The 22,010-nt window shown below is 33.8% G+C and overlaps 1 protein-coding gene across 13 annotated transcripts in view; it reads left to right on the plus strand.

Annotated features, from left to right (window-relative positions):
• Positions 1-22,010, plus strand: part of LOC105150229 (RNA-binding Fox protein 1) — a 298,467-nt gene that overhangs the window by 181,778 nt on the left and 94,679 nt on the right. For all 13 annotated transcript variants that reach the window (XM_087408562.1, XM_087408567.1, XM_087408563.1 and 10 more), the window contains 3 exons: positions 7,907-8,197; positions 20,639-20,905; positions 21,409-21,462. In XM_087408562.1, coding sequence (XP_087264688.1) covers positions 7,907-8,197; positions 20,639-20,905; positions 21,409-21,462 — 612 coding nt within the window. The remainder of the gene's footprint in view (positions 1-7,906; positions 8,198-20,638; positions 20,906-21,408; positions 21,463-22,010) is intronic.

The following is a 22,010-nucleotide window of genomic DNA, read 5'->3' on the forward strand; positions in this document are numbered from 1 at the left end:
TTAGAAAAATTCATTGTTATTTATTCAAAATGAGAATTAATTTTCTTTTGAACAATGTTATAAAATTGATCGAATTGATGCAAGCAATGATGAGTAAGCGTTGTTGGCTGTCCGTCATCATGTTCAGCTTTTAAACTTTGATTCGGATAAAATATTTCAACTATGCTCAATTTTCAAGTTATAAATTAATAGCAATAACAAGAGCTGATAATATTATCGCAACAGTCATATAATAAAAATGATAGTATCGTCTCAGTGCAAGGCACAACACGGTATAGGGAACGATATCGCAGAAACTAAATAAGACGAATCGTAAAACATTTTTATGATTTCCGTCAATACTTTTTAGCTTGTCAATTCCGGGAAACACCACGTAATAAAGATTCGTAATATTTTCTATAGATGCTTATTCTCGTCGTCCGGCATCAAAATGAGACTTTGGCAATCATAAGACGTAAAATCTACCCAGACAAAGTGGGGACGCATAGAGAAGGATATGCCGGATGTACTTTAAGCTCGTTGGGTCGGAAAACCTCCCGCCATTATCCGCTTTCTCTCTGTTTCTATTCCAGCTCCTGCCTTGTTCTTTGTCTCTCTTTCTCTTGCTCTCTCGGGCCTTGCGTTCGCTATTGATTTCAGGTTTATTCTTGGCGGCTCTCGTTCGCTTTGCTGGCGTCAAAACATCGAAAGGATGAGGAAGGGTGGTTGTACTACCAGCGCGCGCGTTTCGAATCCTAATACTCAAGGGCAAACCGCTGTCGCAGAAACTTAAAATCGTCCTGTGTCGGCACACTTGTGAGAGTACTCGAGAATGAAAACCCGATGGTTAAATTACGAGCACTTTGCTCCTGCTATGTGTGTATGTGTGTACGTGTGCGTGTGTCTGCTACTGAAATTATTGCTCGCTTTCTGGATATGACGTAATGGCAGTTGCACCGCTCTACGGAAGAGCACCGTGAAGTAGCAACGAGTAACATCTTCATGAAAGTATTTGCGTCGTAGGTACCTTTATAGATTTTTAAACAGCATTTGTTATGCTACTTGTAAATGCTACTTTTAATTGTGCCTTGGATTTTTCCATCGTTCAATTATATTTGATTGCGTCCAAATTATTGTATTAGGTAAGCTATAAACTACTGTTTTTTTCCCTATAAATTGTAATTTGAATTGTGATATTAAATAATAAATCTGTAATCAGTGGGGGAAGAAAATCTGAGTAGTCACCATTCGTTTAAGCTTAGAGTTAGCTAAATGCGAGGGAAAGTTAAACAGTGTATAGATAGAAAGTATTTTAGTTGTGTTTATGCAAGTCAGCATGAGGCAGCATGCTCTCTGATTCCTGTTTTTAACAGATCTTTTTTAAGCACGTTTTATTTTTAGAAAATGCTTAATTGTTACAAATTGGAACGTATTATTTTATAATAGCTTTTTTCTTATAATTTTTAAAAAATTTTTCCTTCTATTTTTCTTTTCTTTTTATTTGTGTACTTTTTTAAAATATGAATATAACGAAATTTCGTATAAAGTTAATGAAAATTGCATTTATCTTGGTATTATTTTTCGTTAATATATGATAATATCCAAAAGAGGTGCATACTTCTGGGAAATCGCATTGTTTCTTTCTTCGCCGTGGGGGATGCGTGATCTTTCTTGATTTTTCCGTAGCGGTCGTATCGTTGGTGTAGCATCGAGATGCTCGCTTTTGCATTTCAAACATGGCGCTATGCATTCTGATACAGCTGCGAATAGCAACGCGCAAATAAGCTGTTTCCCGACCCACGCCATTGTCTCGAACGCAGCACGGAATTACAAACATATCTATTATTTTGTAGCTATTCTGTAAAATTGCAATAATATCATTTCCATATTTGATATTACGAAAATGAGTTAATTCGCAAAACAGCAGTTTCGCGCGAATTAAGTTTAAAATGCTAAGTTCCGCGTTGCTAACGCAATTGTGTATTTTATAATTAAATTAATTCTCTATTCGTTAAGAGTTAATTTATTCTTTTTTCATAAAACCGTCCGCGTACCTTCATTAATTCATAACTAGAATATATGAGTCCTGATCACTTGGAGACACACTCTAATTTTTAAATAGTAGATAATTATTGGAAGTAAATTTAAGTCTCACAATTTTATTTTTATAGTTTTGACGTTGAAACATTTTTTTAACAAAATCCTTATTAATAAAAATTAGTAACAAAATTGGTAATAAAATTTTTAGTGAGTTTCAAAGAACCATATGTTATTTATTCAAAATATTTCGATTTGACACATGTGTTTCTGTTATAGAATAGAGGAATTTGCGCTATGCGAAACGCTGCGTGAGACTACACGATGAAACGGTGTTTATGCAATCCATTTCGATTTGCGCATCTCCTCGCGGACCCGCGCGAAACAGTCTCCTCTCATAGCTATCGCGTCCGCTTTTTCTACTGCCAATTCCGATAACGTTGATTCTCCATACAGATCGACAAGCCAGTTCCCTGGTTTGCCGGTTATTCGCCTCCCAACCCCCCAATTTTAGTCGATAAGACAGGCGCTGTACATGCGAAAAGTGCCATTTTGTTTGGTCGATGGTACTCTCGAAATAGGTCGTTAGTTTGATATAGTACTCGCATGAATCGATCTGAAGCAGAGAGGCCGATACGTTGAGATAACTCGGATTTCGTAGCCCGTACAGCTTAGTTCTTCGTAACACGAGATGCAAGTGATCCGTGTGAGTATCTTAGGTTATAATGATCATCCTTGCCAATCCTGCGGTGTACAAAGTTCCGAAAATCAAAGAGCAAATATGAAGTAATACGATCTTATTTAAAATTTTATCTCTTTGCGCCTCTCTCTATCTCTTCTTTCATAATTTATATTAAATACAATATATATCTAAAAAAAAACTAAATTATTTTCTTTAGTTATTAAAATGAAATATTTTTGCGAGAAATTTTTATTTTAATTTCAAACAATTTAATTATACATTAATCATGGAAAAAATAATTTTGCTGAAAAGTAAGTATTTAAAAAATTAAGTTATAGATTACAGACCTGAAAATAATTTTGTTGAGTCATCAAAACTAATTATATATATAAACTAAAACAAATTATGTATAAACTAATTGTGATTAAAAAGAAATTTAAATCTTTCAAATTCTATGTTATTTTGATGATCTTTTATATTGAAAATTAAGAAAAAACTATTTATAAAATTAAAATTTACACGAAAAGAATGATTTTGTTAAAGATCTACAAATTTAGTTAGAGAGAGATATAGATCTGAAAATAATTTTGGACCAAGATAATTATAATTACGTATGTAGGACGTTCAAATTGGTTACTAAATGTTGTTTACAGTATCTTGAATTTCCTAACATAATTAGTTTTGACGATTCAACAAAATTATTTTCAGGTCTGCAATCTATAACTTAATTTTTTAAATACTTACCTCAGCAAAATTATTTTTCCCATGATTAATGTATAATTAAATTGTTCGAAATTAAAATAAAAAAATTTCTCGCAAAAATATTACATTTTAATTACAATACAATTCAAATTTACTTTAAAACAATAGCTAAGAGGATTATATTAGACTCAACGATGCTCATATTAATCGTGTGAATTCAATAGAAGATGAATCGACAATTCGCATAACCGTTCGAATAATCATTTGCCTCGAGTATCCAATTAAGCAACGGCAACGCGAGTGCATTGCATTATATCAAACAGAAACGGCACGTTTCTAGAGCGCCATGCATTTCGTCATTCATTCTCTACGCCCGAGGTAGCTGATCGAATTAACGTTGGGGTCATTAAAATTTTTTTTCATTACGTTCCTCGAGCTCGCGCACGCGATCGCCGTAAGGCCCAGCTAGCTATGGCGACATGCTCTGCTGATGCCGAAGGGGAAGTATGCTCTGAATGGTCCCTTGTATGTACTCGCGGGAAGTCTCGCTCTGTTCACGATTATAAAAAAAAAAGGGGGGAAGCAGAAGGAGCAGACGACAAAGAACTGTTAGACTGTCGTTGACCGAGCGAGAACGAACCATCCATTAAAATGGAACTGAGAATTTTATCTTGAAGTTCGACAATGGAGTGTCAAAGATACTTATTCTTTTCTACAATATTCGCGCGATATTTACAACGTTGATAAATCTCTGCGATATTTAAAGAATTTTTTTTTTTTTAATTATTTGTCCGTGTCACACAAACATTCCGTTGTCTGCTAACACGAATAATTTTAACGTAATATTTTATTCGTGGCAGACAGAAACTTCCTCCTAGCTCCGCTTATGAACGTGACTTAAATTTGATTCGATTTGACGTGACTCGAGTTTAATTTTAACATGCCGCATTCCAACTTCCGGCAGCTATTACGACATACGAAGAAATATCTACACTCGACTATATTGCAGAGTTAAAACTTTTGCCAGGATTTTCTCTTATTCGCGAACGCGTTCATTCTAAACAAATTAGAAAAATTAATTAACGGAACAGTTAGTAGTCGGGAAGGTAAATCTATAATTTCTTCGTACTTATCGACTAGGGAGATTAATGCGTTTTTAATCCTTCCTAATGTTCTTTATCTTCGTGATCAGGACGAAGAGTCGTGACTTTATCTCAGCCAATCGGAAGACATATTTCCCGTGCCAGGGATAGAAAATTAGGTCGGTTCGGGATCACGTTCTTCAGCGTGTACGCTCTCCTTTTTCTTATCCTATCCCTTTCGTTGATTAAGCTACGCTTGCGGAATAGAAAGCCGATAGAAGGGGAATGTGATGTGCAGAGCCAAAGGCGACTTTCCTCGATTTCGCTTAAACTTAGTTTCAGTTCTCATTCGCCGCGAGGCTTTTCTAAAGGGATTCCTTCACACGTGAGATACACTGCTCCACGTATCCTTTCATTGATTGTCTTCAGTATGAACAATGTATGCTTTCTCGCAGAGATTACCTCTCTTGTTTCTATTCATTGTGTTCATTAAATTTTTCTCATTAATGTCACCGATCGTGATCAGACTTTTGAAATCTGGTTCTAACAGTTTTTTTCGCGGTTTTGTTAGAATTCTATTCATCTCCGTGTATGAATATCCGTAATTAAATCTCGGATGGAAAAAAAAATTATCTTCGTGTTAAAAAATTTGAAAAGACAATTTGATATTCGTGTACAGCTTTAGCAAATGAAATTGCGATAAACTTTACGAAATCGATTTTCAAAGAAATCACATTCTGAGATAATAAAACTAAATATAAAATTTAAAAATAAATATGATATAATATAAATGAAATTAAATGAAATTAGATTTATTATATAAGTGTGTGGATTCAATATTGACGATATCGACATGGATTATAATTATGCATTTTAAATATTAAAACATCAATTTTACAATTAAAAGAGAGAGAGAGAGACACAATGTTCTGCACGTATGCATTTATGATATATTATGTATTTCTCATTGCTTTTATATGGCGTCACGTATTATAAAATGATAAATCACACTTCTGTTCTTACACATCCATTACTTCTGACATTTTCATATAAACGACAGCTGTTAATTTATCATACACTCTGCTATCGTAATCAGACGCGAGGAATCATCTGGATCGCTGCAGCACTTTGTTGATGTCGGATATTCCATAATTACTGAGACCACGTTCTTCATTTCTCAGACTTAACAAAGGGCTCTTCCTCGCGCGGCTTCATCTCCGTTCTCTTGCGCGGCCGGTGCGTATCGGTGAAATCCGGTCTAAATCGAGTTTTCAGAAAAATGTTCAAGGTAGGAATAACAAATGGCTCTTTGCTCTCTCGCAGCGGAGCGAGGTCGAGGGGTAGCGTTCAGAAATAATCTCGAGAGAAGGGAGAACTGGACAAACCATCTGTAACCTGCCACGCGCGAGATTGTGGATGGCACAGCCCGGGGGCGTACCATAAATTATAGTTACCCTCTGCTGTCCATAGTAAATCGTTTGCCGTCCCGCAGATCCTTCTCCGCCTTTTACACGTTCTATAAAATTGTCTCTACTTAAACTATCTGGCCTTGTAGCGAAACTAGAAAGTCTGGTTGAACGTTGATAATTTTTCACCTGCGCTTAGCTACTGAAAGAATTTTTATTGTTTCATAACCTGTTTTTTTATAAATTGTTTAATTAAAATTGATCATTTTTACTTGACATAGAATTTAATAACTTTTAATAAACGATCTCAAAGTAAAAATTGTAAGTATATAAAAATTTATACTTTATAGTTGTATCTTCATGAACAGCGAAATTTTATCGTAGCTTTATTTCTTATAATATATTGTATTTAATATAGTATATTTAATACGTGAATTATACAATAATTAATTTATATCCATATTACATATTTATTATCTGATATTGCAATTTAAGTATTTAATTCTACATTACTTGCGTGATGTTTTAAAATATGATTACTTATATAGCGTGTTTTTGACATCTCAGTTTATCTCAATTTTCAACTCAGTCTCTTTAGCTATTTACAATTAAATAAAGATTGATAATATTCTGTATAGGTATCTTTTAGATAAAGATAAATGCAAAAATTGTTTTTAAATTGTAAAATAATTTTTACAAAACAATATAAATAGCATTCATACATGTGTTTAGTGAATTTATAAGGTGGGAACATGTTTCTGAACATTCTACGTGAGTAATGAAAGGTTAAAAGTATATTTATAGTTTTTATTTAGCAAATTGTCCAATTGTTGTAATCCAACTTCTTAAGCCCGAAATTAACAAGGACATTTTTTGTCTGAAATATTTATGTGTGGATTTATTTGTGAATTTTATAAAAAAGAGAATCAGGCTTTGACTTTAGATGAGAGAGATTAGCTCTTTTATATTTTTGGGATAAGAATGTTTTTACCGAACTAGGTTCGCGTTGAGGTATTATTCAACCAATCGTGGCCCGCCACGACATTCCAATGGAACATTGCCAGAAATCTTTCTACTATGAGTACGATTGCCTGCGGTCACGGTGAATAGTTCACCACCGCACGAAAAATTGGCAACGCCATTTTCGCCATTATCTTTCATCTCTAACGATCTCGGAGAGACTAGAAAAACTGAATCAAACCTACTTGTAATAAGAAAAATATTTCTCTTCCTTAAATTGCGAATGATGGACGAGACAGTGTTTGAACGTTAGAGAAAGTTAATAAGATATATTACTATTATCTATTTAAATTATTATAAATTATAAATAGTGTTTTGATTTTATTACAAAATTAATTGAAAGATAATTCATCTCTTTAAGCTAGAGATGTCTCCATTTGTCGATTTATTAAATCATATAAAATCAATGTAAAATAATTATATGATAGACAGGATAATTTCGTAAATATTTAATTCTTATAGACATCAGAAAGTTTTAATTAGTAATTATCAATTTTTTGTTCTTGATTTGAAATTTATAACTTATATTAATATTGATACGTACAATAAATTAAGTAATATATTAATAAATAATGATAAGAAAAATAACCAAGTTATAATCATAAATTAATTAAGTCATTATTCTTAATAGTCTTGTAAGTAAAAACGAATTTGTATGAAATCCTAAACTTTTTTGAACCATTACCTTTTGAGTCACGTTTACACATTGAAAAAGATGATATATCAATAACATTATTTTAATTGATAATAATTTTATTTATTCATAACTATTAATGAAACAAATAAAATGTTATCAAAACCAGAGCACGTATTTGTTTCATTAGTGGTGTTATTAATTTAATACAATTATTTTCAATCCAAATAATATTGTTGATATAACATTTTTTTTCAGTGCATTTATTGATAATTAAAATAACCCTTTAATTTATCCTTGCCCTTAATCTTACGTTGCTTCGATTGAGCATTGAAACTCACAAGAAATTATTTTTTTTTTTCAGCATATGGTGCAGACAGGGATGGCTGCGCCCTATGGTGGGGGTGTCTTCCCTCCTCCGGTAAACGGGGTCGCGGGTGTCGTGGGGGCGGCCGGTGCAGCCGGTGACGTTAAGCCACCACCACCAGTGACGGTGAAGGAGGAGAATGCCGGTGCGCCCCAGCAACCACCCCCGACCGGCGGGCCCCAGGTGCCGCCTGCGGCGGGCGCACCCCATCCCGCCGCCCCTGGTGCGCCGACCGCTGCCAGCTTCAGTCCGCCTCCGCCTCCGAACGGGGTCGATCAACAGGCCATCGTAAGTTTCTAACTCTTAATTAACATGACTGTATCAAATTGATCGATAAGCACATCGATTATCACTCTTACTACAAAAAATTATGTAATGACAATGATTAAGAAAGGAGCAGTTCTCTTTACGTAAAATGTCGCAGGCATCGAAATTAATTATTAATTACTATAATAAATCAAATTAATTTAGATTAATTTTTAAAAGTTTAAATTTAAATAATCTCTAAAATTATATGCGTTTTTAAATACAATACATTTGTTCAGCATTTATAAATGGTAAAGTATGAAAAATTAACATTGATATGGAGCCTTTTTATCCTCCATGTACAATTCTGAATATTATATATTACGAGCATTTTTTATAAGAGAATTTTCTTAGGACCGCGATGTCCGGTCTCTTTTTGTGAACAAAGATAAAAATATTGTAAAACGAAAAAAAGATTAAGGCGATGCGTTATTGGCTATTTAAGTTAGCACGGTGCACCAAAACCGCAAGCGCAGGAGCCCGTTAAAGTAACTAATCCTTTCGAATGTTCTTGACGTTCGTGACAACGCGAAATTGTACGTTACATTCCTACGAAGTAGCCCCTGGCGAGCCACGTGGAGCACTTTCAAGATTCTAGTGTACATTCCGTTAGCGGAGAACCAAACTTCTTGAACCGCGCACGTCTCCCTTCTTACCTCTTTCCCAAGGCGCGGCCGTCATCCCGTCACGTAGTTGTGGTCGCAGTCAATGATTCTGGACACGTATGAATGAAGAAGAGACGTCGTTGCCTCCGATGCGACGACGAGTGAATTCTACGAAGGAGGGCCCCTTGTAATTCATAGCAAAGTGCACGGTAGACGGAAAGAGTTACTTACAGATTGAATAAAAGAATTTCCTCTCTTGACAAGGCGTCATGCGTCTTGTTTGCAATATAATATGTTTCATTCATGAAAACATAGTGAGTGAAAAAACGATTATTAACGTTTATAGTAAGGTGGATATAGTAAGGAAAAAAAATATTTGGATATATGGATATATAATCATAATAATAGAAAATTTAAGAGAAAGATTACTTAAAATTAAGTACGTAATGGTTAATCACATTTTATATTTAAAGAAGACCCTGTTTTAAAGAATCTGTTTAAATCAACTTTCGTTAACATAATTCTATAAATTCAGGAACGACAGTTGATAAGATTTATTACGTAATCGAATTAATGAAGTTTATTAAATCCGGATTACATGTTTTCAAATAGATTAATTCCTGAAATAGTAATGTCATCATGCTTGTCATAAAGCTATATTGCGCTTTAAATTTAATTTCTCAGCGAATGTAATCGAAGATTGATAATTGGATACAGTAATGTCTTATCTTGCTTAAGACTCCTAATGATCTACCTTTTGCTTGACCCACAATTTACGAGCAATTGCAATTCTGTTTATTGCATTATTCACCGGATGATTGTCGGAGCATGTCGAGTAACTTTTTTCTAGAAATTATTAATTACACTTTCTTGCATCACTCTACATTCAATTCTGTGTTTACAACATACCGTCACGCGACTGATATCTAAAACGAAGGAATCGTTTGAAAACGTACAGATTTGTATTCATCACTCGTTCTTCGAATTCTCAAAGGAGACATTTTTGTCGATCATGCTTGATCCTGACCTCTAAATTTATACGAATCTATCGTCCATATATAGCATTAACTTTATAAATCTGTTCCATATTTCAGGGAAAATAATTAATATTTCATATTTAAATCAGTTATGACTAAAAATTTACTTGAAAATCCACGAAAAATATAAATAATTTCATTTATTGATTTTCACATTTTGGTTCTTAAATAATCTTTTCAGGTCATATCTTTTTATCTCTCTCTTCTCTCATTCGCGCAATATATTTCGTAATCAATATCTTACAGGATTCTACAAATATCTACCATCATCTTTCTCAAAATGTCGCTAATATTCATGCATCTGTTTTTAGAGACCTTTTAGTAATCTGTTTTTAGAATTCTTTTCGTGACACAATCGATCCGACCATGCTTGTGTAATAAGAGTTAAACGGTTCATCGGTAATTGCATTTTAATAGTCGAACATGGCGGATAGACTCGATTCCCCTTTGTTCGAAATAGGTCCACGGGGAGGACACGTCGTTCGTGTGATAGATACGTGATTACGAGATATAATCCGGTGCCATTAATTCCCTTGAAATTCATACGCCGCATCGACGGTGCGTGGAAACTCGAGGTTACAATGCGTTCTCGCCGTCGACCGACTCTCCAATTCATTACCGTCGGAGACGCCGCAGCCAGGTTTCCTCACCTGATTTACGACCACCGGTTAGAACGCGGCACCACGAGGATAACGACAATCGCGCTTTAATGCTAAATAAATATCGGGGAAAGGTCGGGTCTCCGGCGACAACGATAATTGATTTCATGCTCGGTCGCGGCTCAAAATGCAAAACACTTTTGTATCGACATGATAACGCGCGCGCGCGCGCGCGCAACGAATGCAGGAAAAGTAATGTTTAAATTCGCTCTAATTCATCGCGTTAGTACAGATCACGTTGTTTTCTTGATTTCACTCGCGTATATTTTAATTCCGATTTCACGGCGTGCGGCTTTCGTTCATTTCCCATTTCATTTGAAATCGAGAACGTGATACGTTTCTGAGTATCGAGAGAAATACATCATCATTCGCGGGGAGTGGATTAAAGCTTGATATTTATAACGGTTAAATAATCTCCAGTCTCGAGTTACCTATCTACTCTACAATTATTCGTATGACATTAATGCTTCGCTTCGTATTCACAATGATCCGTGCTATCTGCAATAGCGATACATCTGGGATATGCCGTGTAAATTGGACTGGAATTGCTCCAGCGTTAAACCCGTCTCGTAGTAAAATTCGTCAAATGATTTCCATTATATCTACATATATATCAGCGCAAAGCTGAAAATACCGCACCTGAAAAAAATTACACTTTTCTCTTTTTGTCACGAACGGGGTATTGTGTCCGCGCCAAATTGAGAGGGAAAAATCGGTAAATCGGTTCACTGAAAAAAAATGAAGGGGGGGAAAAAAAGGAAGTAATATTCGACGTCGATTGCGTTATCAGAAAATCTTTATTTCATCGCAGAGACGTTACGTCCATTTTACGATCGCGCAATACAAACTCGAATGCAATATTGCTCCGTTAAGGTTAAGGACGAAACCGTCCGCCGTCATCCCTTCTCCCAGAGAAGTAAATTTAAGTTGTTTGCATTCGATTAAACGCCGAGTAAGATTGATAACGATCTCGCGCGCTTAGTTTGATGGCGAACGAACAATTCACGAACAATGTCACGCTGGTTCCGGTCGTGGCTGCTTTGTGCCGCGGTAAATACGTCTGGTCAATTAACCGGGCCTGGTTAGTCATCGGGTCGAAAAGCATACGTCGCTCGCACAGCTTCACGTCGTTCGGCCGCAGCTTCATGCACGCGAGATCACCTGGGACACGAGATTCCGCCATGCATTTCCTCCTCTTTCTCCTCCTCTTCCACGCAACTACCATCACCAACTACCGTCCACCACGTCCTCTGCTTCCTTCCATAGTTTCATTCCGAACGGATGGCAGCGCATTCGTGTTGTTCGCCCCGATGCGACAACACGTATATTATATTGCGCGGAATTACGGAACGTTATGCTCGAGTCATGCACACACGGACATGCATGCACCGATCTTGCGGACAATTTGCCGTACATAAATTTTTGCCTCGAATAAATCACGGCTGTGATTTATGCAGGAAATAGATGCGCGATCCTGAAATTGCGATTACTTCGACAAAATAAATTACAGAATTTAAAAGTTTTTCGTTCGTTAATTAGGAATTATATTTAATTTCGCGTTCCAAGGATTTAATATTTGATGAGATAATATGGAATCGGAAAATAAATTTAATTTTGTGATAATATCCCATGTAATGTTGCGACAGTGGCAATTTTATTAATGATAATTTATGACTTATATTACATATGTATATTTTTAGTATACTAGGCTTGCAAAACGACATATAAATGAATAATTTTTTGAAATGAATTTTCTACCTTATTATCTCAATTCTCTTTAATATTACATGACATAATCCGGGAGTCGCTAACAATAGAACATTGCACATAGTATAATGCACGTAGTATCCATATATTCCATGTACTGAGCACACGATGCGTGTGTATCCCTAGTTATCTAGCGGCAAACAGACGCGCAGTCGTGTATATTCGAGTTTCCCAGTATTAGCCGAAATTCCGTAGTCCCCTTTCAAGTTAACTCGCTTGAGATGGTACTAGTTTTAACAATATGCCGTCTGAATAGTTCTGTGCGAAAATTGCTATATATAGATGTACTATATGAAATAATCTGGTTTATTTTGTATCATTATCTATTCCGAGCTAGCGGAATTATTTAAGCACAAACAGAAAGGATTCCAGTTGCGAGGAATAATTATTTAAAATTTATGATATTTCGCAAAATGAACTGAGAAGTTGATTATTCTTGACTTTGCGTGAGAATATCTTGTACATCGAGGGAGAAAAATTACAATTGTAATAATTTAACTAGAATTTGTAATCATTTTTCAGGATAACTATATATTTATAATTGTTTTAATCACGCAAACAATGTACGTTAATTGAACTATTAATAATAGTCATACACTTTGTTTGAAAATTTGTAGTCTTTCCTTAATATATTTTTTAGTTTTATTATTATCACATAAATAATAGTGATTTTAAGAAATAGTTATATTCACTATAATTGTGATTGCATTTATTAAATAAAAATGTTAATTTCATTTATCATCTGTATCTTGATATTTTACCATATTAATATGTGAAATTATTATAATTTATAGTACAATTTTTTCATGTTTGAGAGAACTGTACTACATTTAGATATGATTGTTATTACTAACATTGTTGCAGTAAGAACCATAAAAATGGAACTCCTAATTAATTTCATTACACATACAATTATATATAGTTCAAAAATATCAAAAAACTTCTTTCACAGTGTATTTTAATCTCTTATTTCTTTTTTCTTAAATAAATATAAATGTTATTGTTGTGCTAAAATTTGAGTAAAATAGACAAAAATTATTTTTAGTACGAAACATATATTTTTGTAACCATTATACTAATTGCTTCTAGTATAGACTTTAGCTCTTACTTCCTTTCTTGTACTTCGCATTAAGGAAGTAACTTCAATTTGGAGGGAATCAGGAGATAGAAATAGATAAGCGTGAGAATCTTAAGATATTCTGAATGCAGTCTGAAATGTCGTAAAGGATAGAAATTTCTTTGGCTGTATGTTTCTTCGCTCGCTAAAAGCATCCGCAGTATTGGGCGGTGTTCGTTAGTAAAAGTCGAAACCGCTTTGCCGGAAACGCTGAAGAGAGGCTTGCCATTCGTCGAGTTCACCGGCGCGAAACTTTGCAATATGCGCTCGCGCAGAGGAGGTTCGGAAAATTTGCCTGCCTCTCTTTTCTGCAACTTGCCGTTAATGAATATAAAGTTGCGGCCGCCGTCTGGAACTTTCTAAAATTGCCAAGTAGGGACGAATTATCGCTTTGCCGCCGTATTCAACCAAAGGAAAATGTCCGCACAGGCCGTTGCGTGTTGTTTTTATTGTTTTCCATCGCATTGCGCCGAGACTATCCTGTCGAAGCAGTAGGCCCTTTGTAGTAGTAAACGCTTTTCTTCATCACTCTCTGATTACTTAACTTTCTTTGCTTGCAAAAGATTGGAGAGAACTTTGCGAAACTCGAAAATTACTAAGATATTACTTCAAGTTGTCGCCTTTCAACTTCAAATTACAAAAATTATTATCTTTATGTTCCGCAAATATGCTCCTGTAATAAATATTTCTTTTCCTCGTAGAGTCACAAGTTTTTTTGAATGCCGCAAAAGACAATTTTTTAAATAGATAGTCGTAGCTTTATTTTTCCGTGAATTTTTTTTGTTGATCCTTTAAAACAAGCTGGGGAAGGAAAAGGGGCAAACAAATGGCGCGGAGTTTTGGGGCGAACGGTTATAAATCCTTGCCTTGGGAACGACACGTCTCTATTATTCATGCCGGACTAAAAGCTTCTCGAACAGTACAGAATTTGCAAGCGTTTCCCTACTTGATGACATTATCCGTCTTCCGCGGTTTGCATAATTTGTCGGATTTATCTCGCGTAACTTTACGTGCACGTTCCTTCATGCACTGATTTTGTGCGCACCTAATCTGATTTGCACGAAGTTTATCCCATATACAGAAAGTACACACTACATATATGACGTGAGAAACAGCCGTAATAAAGGTTTATCTCGTTTATGATAATTCAATGTCATTTATATGAAGATTTACAATAATTCAGAAACAATAAAGTAACTCCGGTACGTACATGAGCAATTTGATAAATCAATATCTTTTTAAAAGGAGGCTATGTTGAAAAATATAAGTTCTTGACAAAAAAAAGTGATAAAAAAAAGTCACTGACTAAACTTTCGTGGTACACCGCGTCTAACAAAAATTTCATTTATCAAGTATTAAATACTATGTTTTATAGTAAACTACATCAATAAAACTTTACGCTATCCAATGCTATGAAAAAATGTTAGGAATCCAAAATATTTTTTATATAAAAAAATTTTTTTAATCATAGCATTTTTGCAATCCTTCCTTCTAGGAATGGAATATACGGCTCACACATAGGGATATCAGCTCATCAAAAAATTTATGAATAATAGAAATAAGATGTAAAAAATGATGTAGTAACTTATAAAATATGTTTACAAAGTTTTATTAAAAAATAAGAATGATAAGTATGTATATGAAGTAGGTAATGAATAATAATTCTAATCTTTTGCATATATTACAAGTTAAGATATAAGGTACATGTTTCATGTAATGCATTTAATACACTGAATTTAATCTGCGCATTTTGTATGCTTTAAACATAAATCCACCCTCTAAAAGTGCACATTATTCAAATAGATATACAAATAGATATACATCAAGTTGAACAAAGAATACAAGAGCTGAAAACACATGTATTTTACCTAAACCTGTTTGCTCCAAGAAGAAAGTCCCTTAAGGATTGCAGTGCAAAAATCGAAATTGCTTGGAAATGATAGCGCATAAATCGAAGATATATTTTGCATAGTTAACTAATGTAATTTTGCAATTTTAAATGACTTATGGATAAATATGACTGTACTCCAAGAGGGAAGTGCTTTAAGGGATGCAGCGCAAAAATTGAAACTATGTGAATATGAAAGCGTATAAATAGCGCATAAATCCTGCGTATTTGATTTTTCAAATCAGCCCTCCCACAAAAAAAATTTTTTTGTGCAGCTAAACGAAATGAATGCAAAAATTTTTTTGCGGATTTTGAAAGCGCATAAATAGCATTATTATGTAATTTATTCATTAAGATATGATTAAGGAGGGGGGAGGCAGCTAGACAGACATCTTGTATCTATATGTATCACCAAATAATCATTAAGCCATTTGTATTCCCTACAGTAATCATTTTATATGAATCCTGATTGCGCTTTTTACTTTGGCAAATTTATTCAAATGATTTTATTAACATTAATAATAAAAAAACTAATATCATAATACAATACGAATATACACAAAAGAATATAACAGTGATTGTGTGTAAATTATTCTTGTTCCTTCTGTTTTTTTCTAACTTTGGCGACGTAAATCCCTACATAGTATAAATATTGAAGTTATTCTAATTGTTGATACAATATCTATCTCTGATAAGATAAATAGGATTGACATTATCGATTAATAAATATAGAATGTATAATGGGATAATATATATATATATTGGCTATGTTTAGAAAACACAACGAAAAGCTCGTTGCTATTGGTATGTGTTTCTAAATTTATCATGAATCTAAAGGTCTGTTTCAATCACAGGCAATAATTATTAAGCGCTAACTCAACATTTTATTTTCTGAATGCAGTCATTGCAATTATATACATAAATTTTGTTTATTTTTCGCGATTTTGGAAATAATATATAATATAATAATACTTTGCTAAATTATTTATTCGTGAAATATAAATTATGAAACGAATCTGATTAAAACGCGAAAAGATATCTTTTTAAAGTTTTATTTTGCACTGTTCTATATTACGAAAGAGCTAATAAAGTATGGAGTTGTTATTGTGCAACAATTATACTGACAGTCGTTTTCTCTTCTATATATGTATATATTTTATTATATTTATATTTTTTTATTATATTTATATTATATTTAAACAATATTTCATTATATACTCTACGTTTGTATTTTTGTCGATAAATAAATCTTTTGTCTTTATCGACAAGTTAAAATTACGTTAAATCAAAGGAAGTTACGAACAAAATATTATATTTTTGCCAACACACAATTTTGTGTAAAGCACGTATCGCTTGAAATTTGTTCAACAGTTTCGCTGTTGTAGTAAACTTGTCAGCCATTGGCTTGAAGCAAGCGAACGATGCTATATCGAAAGTTGTGGGAATAAATGTTCCGCGTCAATTGGTATCCGAGTGTATTTCGCGCATCTCCGCCGTGGACATTGCATGCTACCAGAATATTAAGTAGTTCGTTTGGATGCCGATTCCCGGGACGAATAGAAGCATACCTAACGAGGATGACTCGAGAGACTGCTCGATGCGGAGCTTTAAAAATTCAATTTGCCAGTTCCATTGTGAGGTTTGCCTAATTTAGGAATATTTTAGTAGTCGAATGTAAATTAAACTCGAGAAAGTGTAAATAGTTATAGATAAGTAAAAATAAATTTATTAAAAACCTTTTTTATATTCCATTAATATTTAGATAAATATGACATAACAGGCAGCGTTGTTATAAATGTCAACCTAAAATAATAATTCTTGGCAATTTCAGTTTCCTTTGTATTTGTAATAAATCTCAATCTTTTGTTTTGATTAAATTCTTGTAAGTACAATAATTATAAACAATATTTCTTTCAAAAATAATTAGTACAACGGAGTGTAACAATTGTATAGATTAAGAGATATAAGTAATGCAAATGACGTGAGAGGAAATCTCTCTTAGTTTCTATTATTTTATAAATATCTTTCTCATTTTTATTTTTATTTTAAATAAATATCTTGCTGATTGAAGTCTTGTACGAAATATAAGAGTCTCACGGTTTGAAAAGGAAGCGGGAAAATACCTTCACGGCAACGCAATTATCGTGCTTTTCGCTAATGCTCGAATACGTCGAAGTCTTGGGAAGAATAATGCTCTCGAATATCTGACACCAATATCCGCAAAGTCGAGAGAGGAAATACCACCGACGCGATTTCGATTATTTCGTGTTACGAGCAGCGTCATTCGTCAATTCGGAATAATTTCGTTAAATTGGAGCGGTTAATTCATCAATTGCGAAACGAAAGCAGAGAGGTACTCGTATTTTCTTTAACATGTCACGCAAAATATCTTAGGAAAAAGCATTGGAATTAATTTTTTTCGATGATTGTATATAATTATGTGCTTGTTTGACAAATTTCCATGTATTATTATTACTAAAATTTTCATTTAATGAGCGAAATAATAAATCAAGAATATAAGAACAAGAATTTTAAGATAAATAGATAATAAATGAAAAATAAATATATATATAACATTTGGAATTGTGAATAATTAACTTGTTTGTGTTTTGAGTTATTAATAAAATAATTTTCTTTATGAAATTATAATCATAACAGTTGAGTAATAAATTTTAGTTATACTTAATTTACTTTGTATCATAATATTATTACATTAATGCGGCGGCATGTAGAAATTATACGTTATTTAATAAATAATCATATATTTAGATAATAATATTCTATAATTATTTTAAAAAGCTTTGAACGTTACCAACAGTGTGCTACATCTTACGTTAAATGGATAGAAAGGCGAAATAAAAAGATGAGTGTTCAACAGAGAAATAAAACGGATAAATGAAGAAAGAAATTGTCGAAATTATTCCCAAATAATCGCCAGTGGCGTACGTTAAAAGAATGGATTGGGGGATATATATTCGTGGACGGTTTATGTCGTACGAGGGTTGGTATAGCTCGTTCTGCTTTCCACTCTGTTAAATTTTCGCTCGCTACCGCGTCAGAAAAGCCCCGTTCGCCTCTTTTGCACACGTAGATTGGGGCTGGAAAAAAAAGTTTCAATCTCCCACGAAACAAGCTTTCACCAACGTCATAAAAGTGCGCCCGGCAGTATATTGACGCGCTCTCATCGGAACTTGTAATCCGGCGATGATGCATCGAGAATGCATAATGAATAATAACATTCGATTTACAATAGGTATTGTATGCAATAATTAACAAGGAAAGTGCAGAAAATTGTAGAAAAATATATTTAATGAAATATTATCTATACCTAAATTTTTTGATGAAAAAAAAATTAATTTTCTTAAACTGGATAAATTAAAACCTATGAATTTCTTAGTTAATAATATAATTTATATGCATAATTATAATTCGTGTAAATTTACCGAGTGTACGTAGAAATTAATTTGTGTATTTTATTTAAGTGCATGGTTTATTTAAAAAATTATTTATTTCTGTTGCTTTTAGGACTGCGAAAATTTATATACTAAAAGGAAATGGATTACTAGTAAAATAGTAGCTTTATATTTCCAATATTTCGTAAGTTACCCGAAGTAGCAGCTGTGTCTGACCGTGCACGATGCGCATTCACTTGCCTGCCGTTAGTAGTGCAGGCATGATAAGGTCGGCCATTTGGCTGACCACTTTCAGATATTACCACTTACAGCTTCCGCCGTGTTCCCAACTTAATACGAACGATCATATTCCTGGCTTATGTTGTTCCACAGCCGCGTTCACGTACACTATAAATCATTGTTTACGATCTATTCGAGATTGGATGTACTTTAGTAATAATTCCATATCTTAGACGCCTCAAATTACACGGAACGCGCGCGCGAGGAACGTGACACCAAAATATTATCAAGATACGATTTACGCATTATTTTATCATGTGGCAAAGCTTCTAGTTTTGTATAAAACGACAAAGATATAATTTCCGTTTTATAGAAGATTAATAGATTTTTTATGAGAAAATATCAGTATTATTGTATAATTTATTATTGTGTCGCCGAAGGAGAATTGTTAACACGATACATTGGTGGTGATTTATCATTTCATCGATATAATCAGTTATAGTATCACGCAATGGTAACGTTATACATTATGTATTCATTGCATTAAATAAGAAGATAATAGAATTTCTTTCCATAGATGCATATGATAGAAGACATTATACCTATCTACATACGACGCACATGAAATTATATATTTTGATATAATAACAATATATTTTATCACTTTGAATTCAATTTCAAGTCACGAAACGACATAAATGATTCTCGTTTAATACGTTGGTACTAATTACTGCTTCGTCGTTATTATTAATAGCAATACCACATGCAAAATTAATGCCGTTAATATTTTCTAGAATATATCTCGAATGCTGAACAAATTTTTCCGCTTCGCTAATTACACAGTTGTTTATCGTAAATGAAGCAATGTTTCATCATCCCGCGAGCGCAGTCATTACTTCGCTTTGCGTCGTCAACCATGTTGTTGTGCACATTATGTCGGCATACATTACAGTAACTCTACACGCACGCCAAAGTATCGCAAAGTAAAGTTTGTAACCGCATCACCGAGTTGTTTGCGCCATTTATTAGTTTCACCGGTGCTTTGCTTCTTCTTTTTATTGATTCTCTTGTCGTCGCGCATCAATTATTTTCCATCTATCTTCTATCTACTTTGCAGTAAATATTCTAAACACTGATTTCGATCTTTTTCACTTTTCTTTTAAATCTTTTATTTATCACCAAAACTTCCTGATTTCTGACGACAATTTTCGTATACATAAGTACAAAACATATATAAGATTTAAATCAGCAAGAGAGGAAAAAAGCTAAGATATGGGATTTGTAATAATAGAAGTATGTCATGTGAATAAGTAAGAGTAGATTAACAGATTATTAAAGGAACAAACGCTGAATTAAAGAAAGCAGTGATATGTAATGTAGTATAAGAAATTTAAGAAAATTCCTATATATTGGTTCTAAAATTTTCTTGTATTGGTTCTACTTTGTCTTGTGATAAAAGTAGTTTAGGATACAATAATAATTATTGTAAGGAGCGTTTGCAAGAATTAGACTTAAAGATATGGATGGATATGTGTTAAGTTTATTTTTGTAAATCAAGTCCCTTCCTGACAATGCAAGTTGAAATAAACTCTAGTTTATGAGCTTTAAATCGAAAAAATGATACTTCTTGCTTTAACCAACAAGCCGGATTTTGTGATTTCCTTTCTTCGCATTATCAACGAAATACAGTCTCAAGTTTTTTTTTTTTCCGACAATAGTCGGAGGTATTTCAGGCTGCAGTAGTAGCAGCGGCAGCTGCAGCCGCGGGTGGCGGTGGCCAGCAAGCAGCACCAACACCGGGCGGTGGAAGTGAGACCAACCCTGAAGGCGGAGTGGAGGCTACTGCGTTGGTACCTGTCACGTCAGGCGCGACGACACCTGCGACAGCGACACAAGGCACCGACCTCAAAGGTCAACCAAAACGCTTGCACGTCAGCAACATACCTTTTCGTTTCCGAGACCCTGACCTCAGGGCAATGTTCGGGGTAAGTAGTACAATTTTTTCCCACCCTACTTGTTCATGTTTTTATTATTCGATGTCTTTATATTTGCTTTTGTTGGTGGGAGATTGCTCGCCTCTCACCCTTTCGATTGCGATGTAGATAAAAGGAATAATATGTATACATGTTATGATTCTGTTATTTTCTTGCCTCTTCTAATAAAAAATAAAAATATTTTTAACGAACTATAAAAAATAATAGAAAATGATAGAAAGCTTCTAGAAACAAACATTTTTTGTTTTATATATACCGATAATAATCTGCACGATTTCATTCTATTAATGTGGAAAAGTTTATATCAAATTTCCTTTTTTGTGCAAAATTTATCATAATTTATATTAGTAATATATATATATATATATATATATATATATATTAAATTGCGTTATTATATATTATTTTTATATACCTTTTATATTTTATATTCCACTATTAATATTAAACATATACTTTAATATTCTGAATTTGGTAAATATTTCTCCTTTCAGCAATTTGGGCCAATCCTTGACGTGGAAATTATATTTAACGAAAGGGGAAGTAAGGTAAGCTCACGTCACCCTTAGGCTGCGAGCCACCCCTGTCAACCCACCCTTAATAATATTGCTAGTTCTAAGCTAATATCATATCCAACGAAATTCTCGCATCCAGAATGTATTTTTCATATTTTTTTCTAAATTCACATGTTAATTAAGCCATACATATCCATGTAAACACAGTTAAATAAAATATTTGTTTTTTTTAATTTGAAATATTTATCTTCCATTGTTATTGATAATTTGAAAAACAAATGGAGATGTCTTTACGTGCTTTCGCAACAATTATTTTCAGAATGTTTATCATACATTCAATGTTATTTTGTCATTCTTCTTTCTCGCGTGTAGTTGCCATATCGGCGACAACTACGAAAGCTAGCACCGTGCACGTGATTCGGTTTTTCTATCGTGTACACGTGACAGTTTCTCTCGTTCATTTATTGGAAAAGTTTTCCGCAGAACGCCGAACGTTCTGGATGCGAGGATGTCGCGAGGATCGTAATGATCTTGTTAACGGATGCAGCAGCACGAACAGCGGTCCATCGTGTATATATATA

This window comes from Acromyrmex echinatior, chromosome 8, assembly GCF_024713525.1.
Source record: "Acromyrmex echinatior isolate Ae372 chromosome 8, ASM2471352v2, whole genome shotgun sequence".
Classification (NCBI taxonomy): domain Eukaryota; kingdom Metazoa; phylum Arthropoda; class Insecta; order Hymenoptera; family Formicidae; genus Acromyrmex; species Acromyrmex echinatior.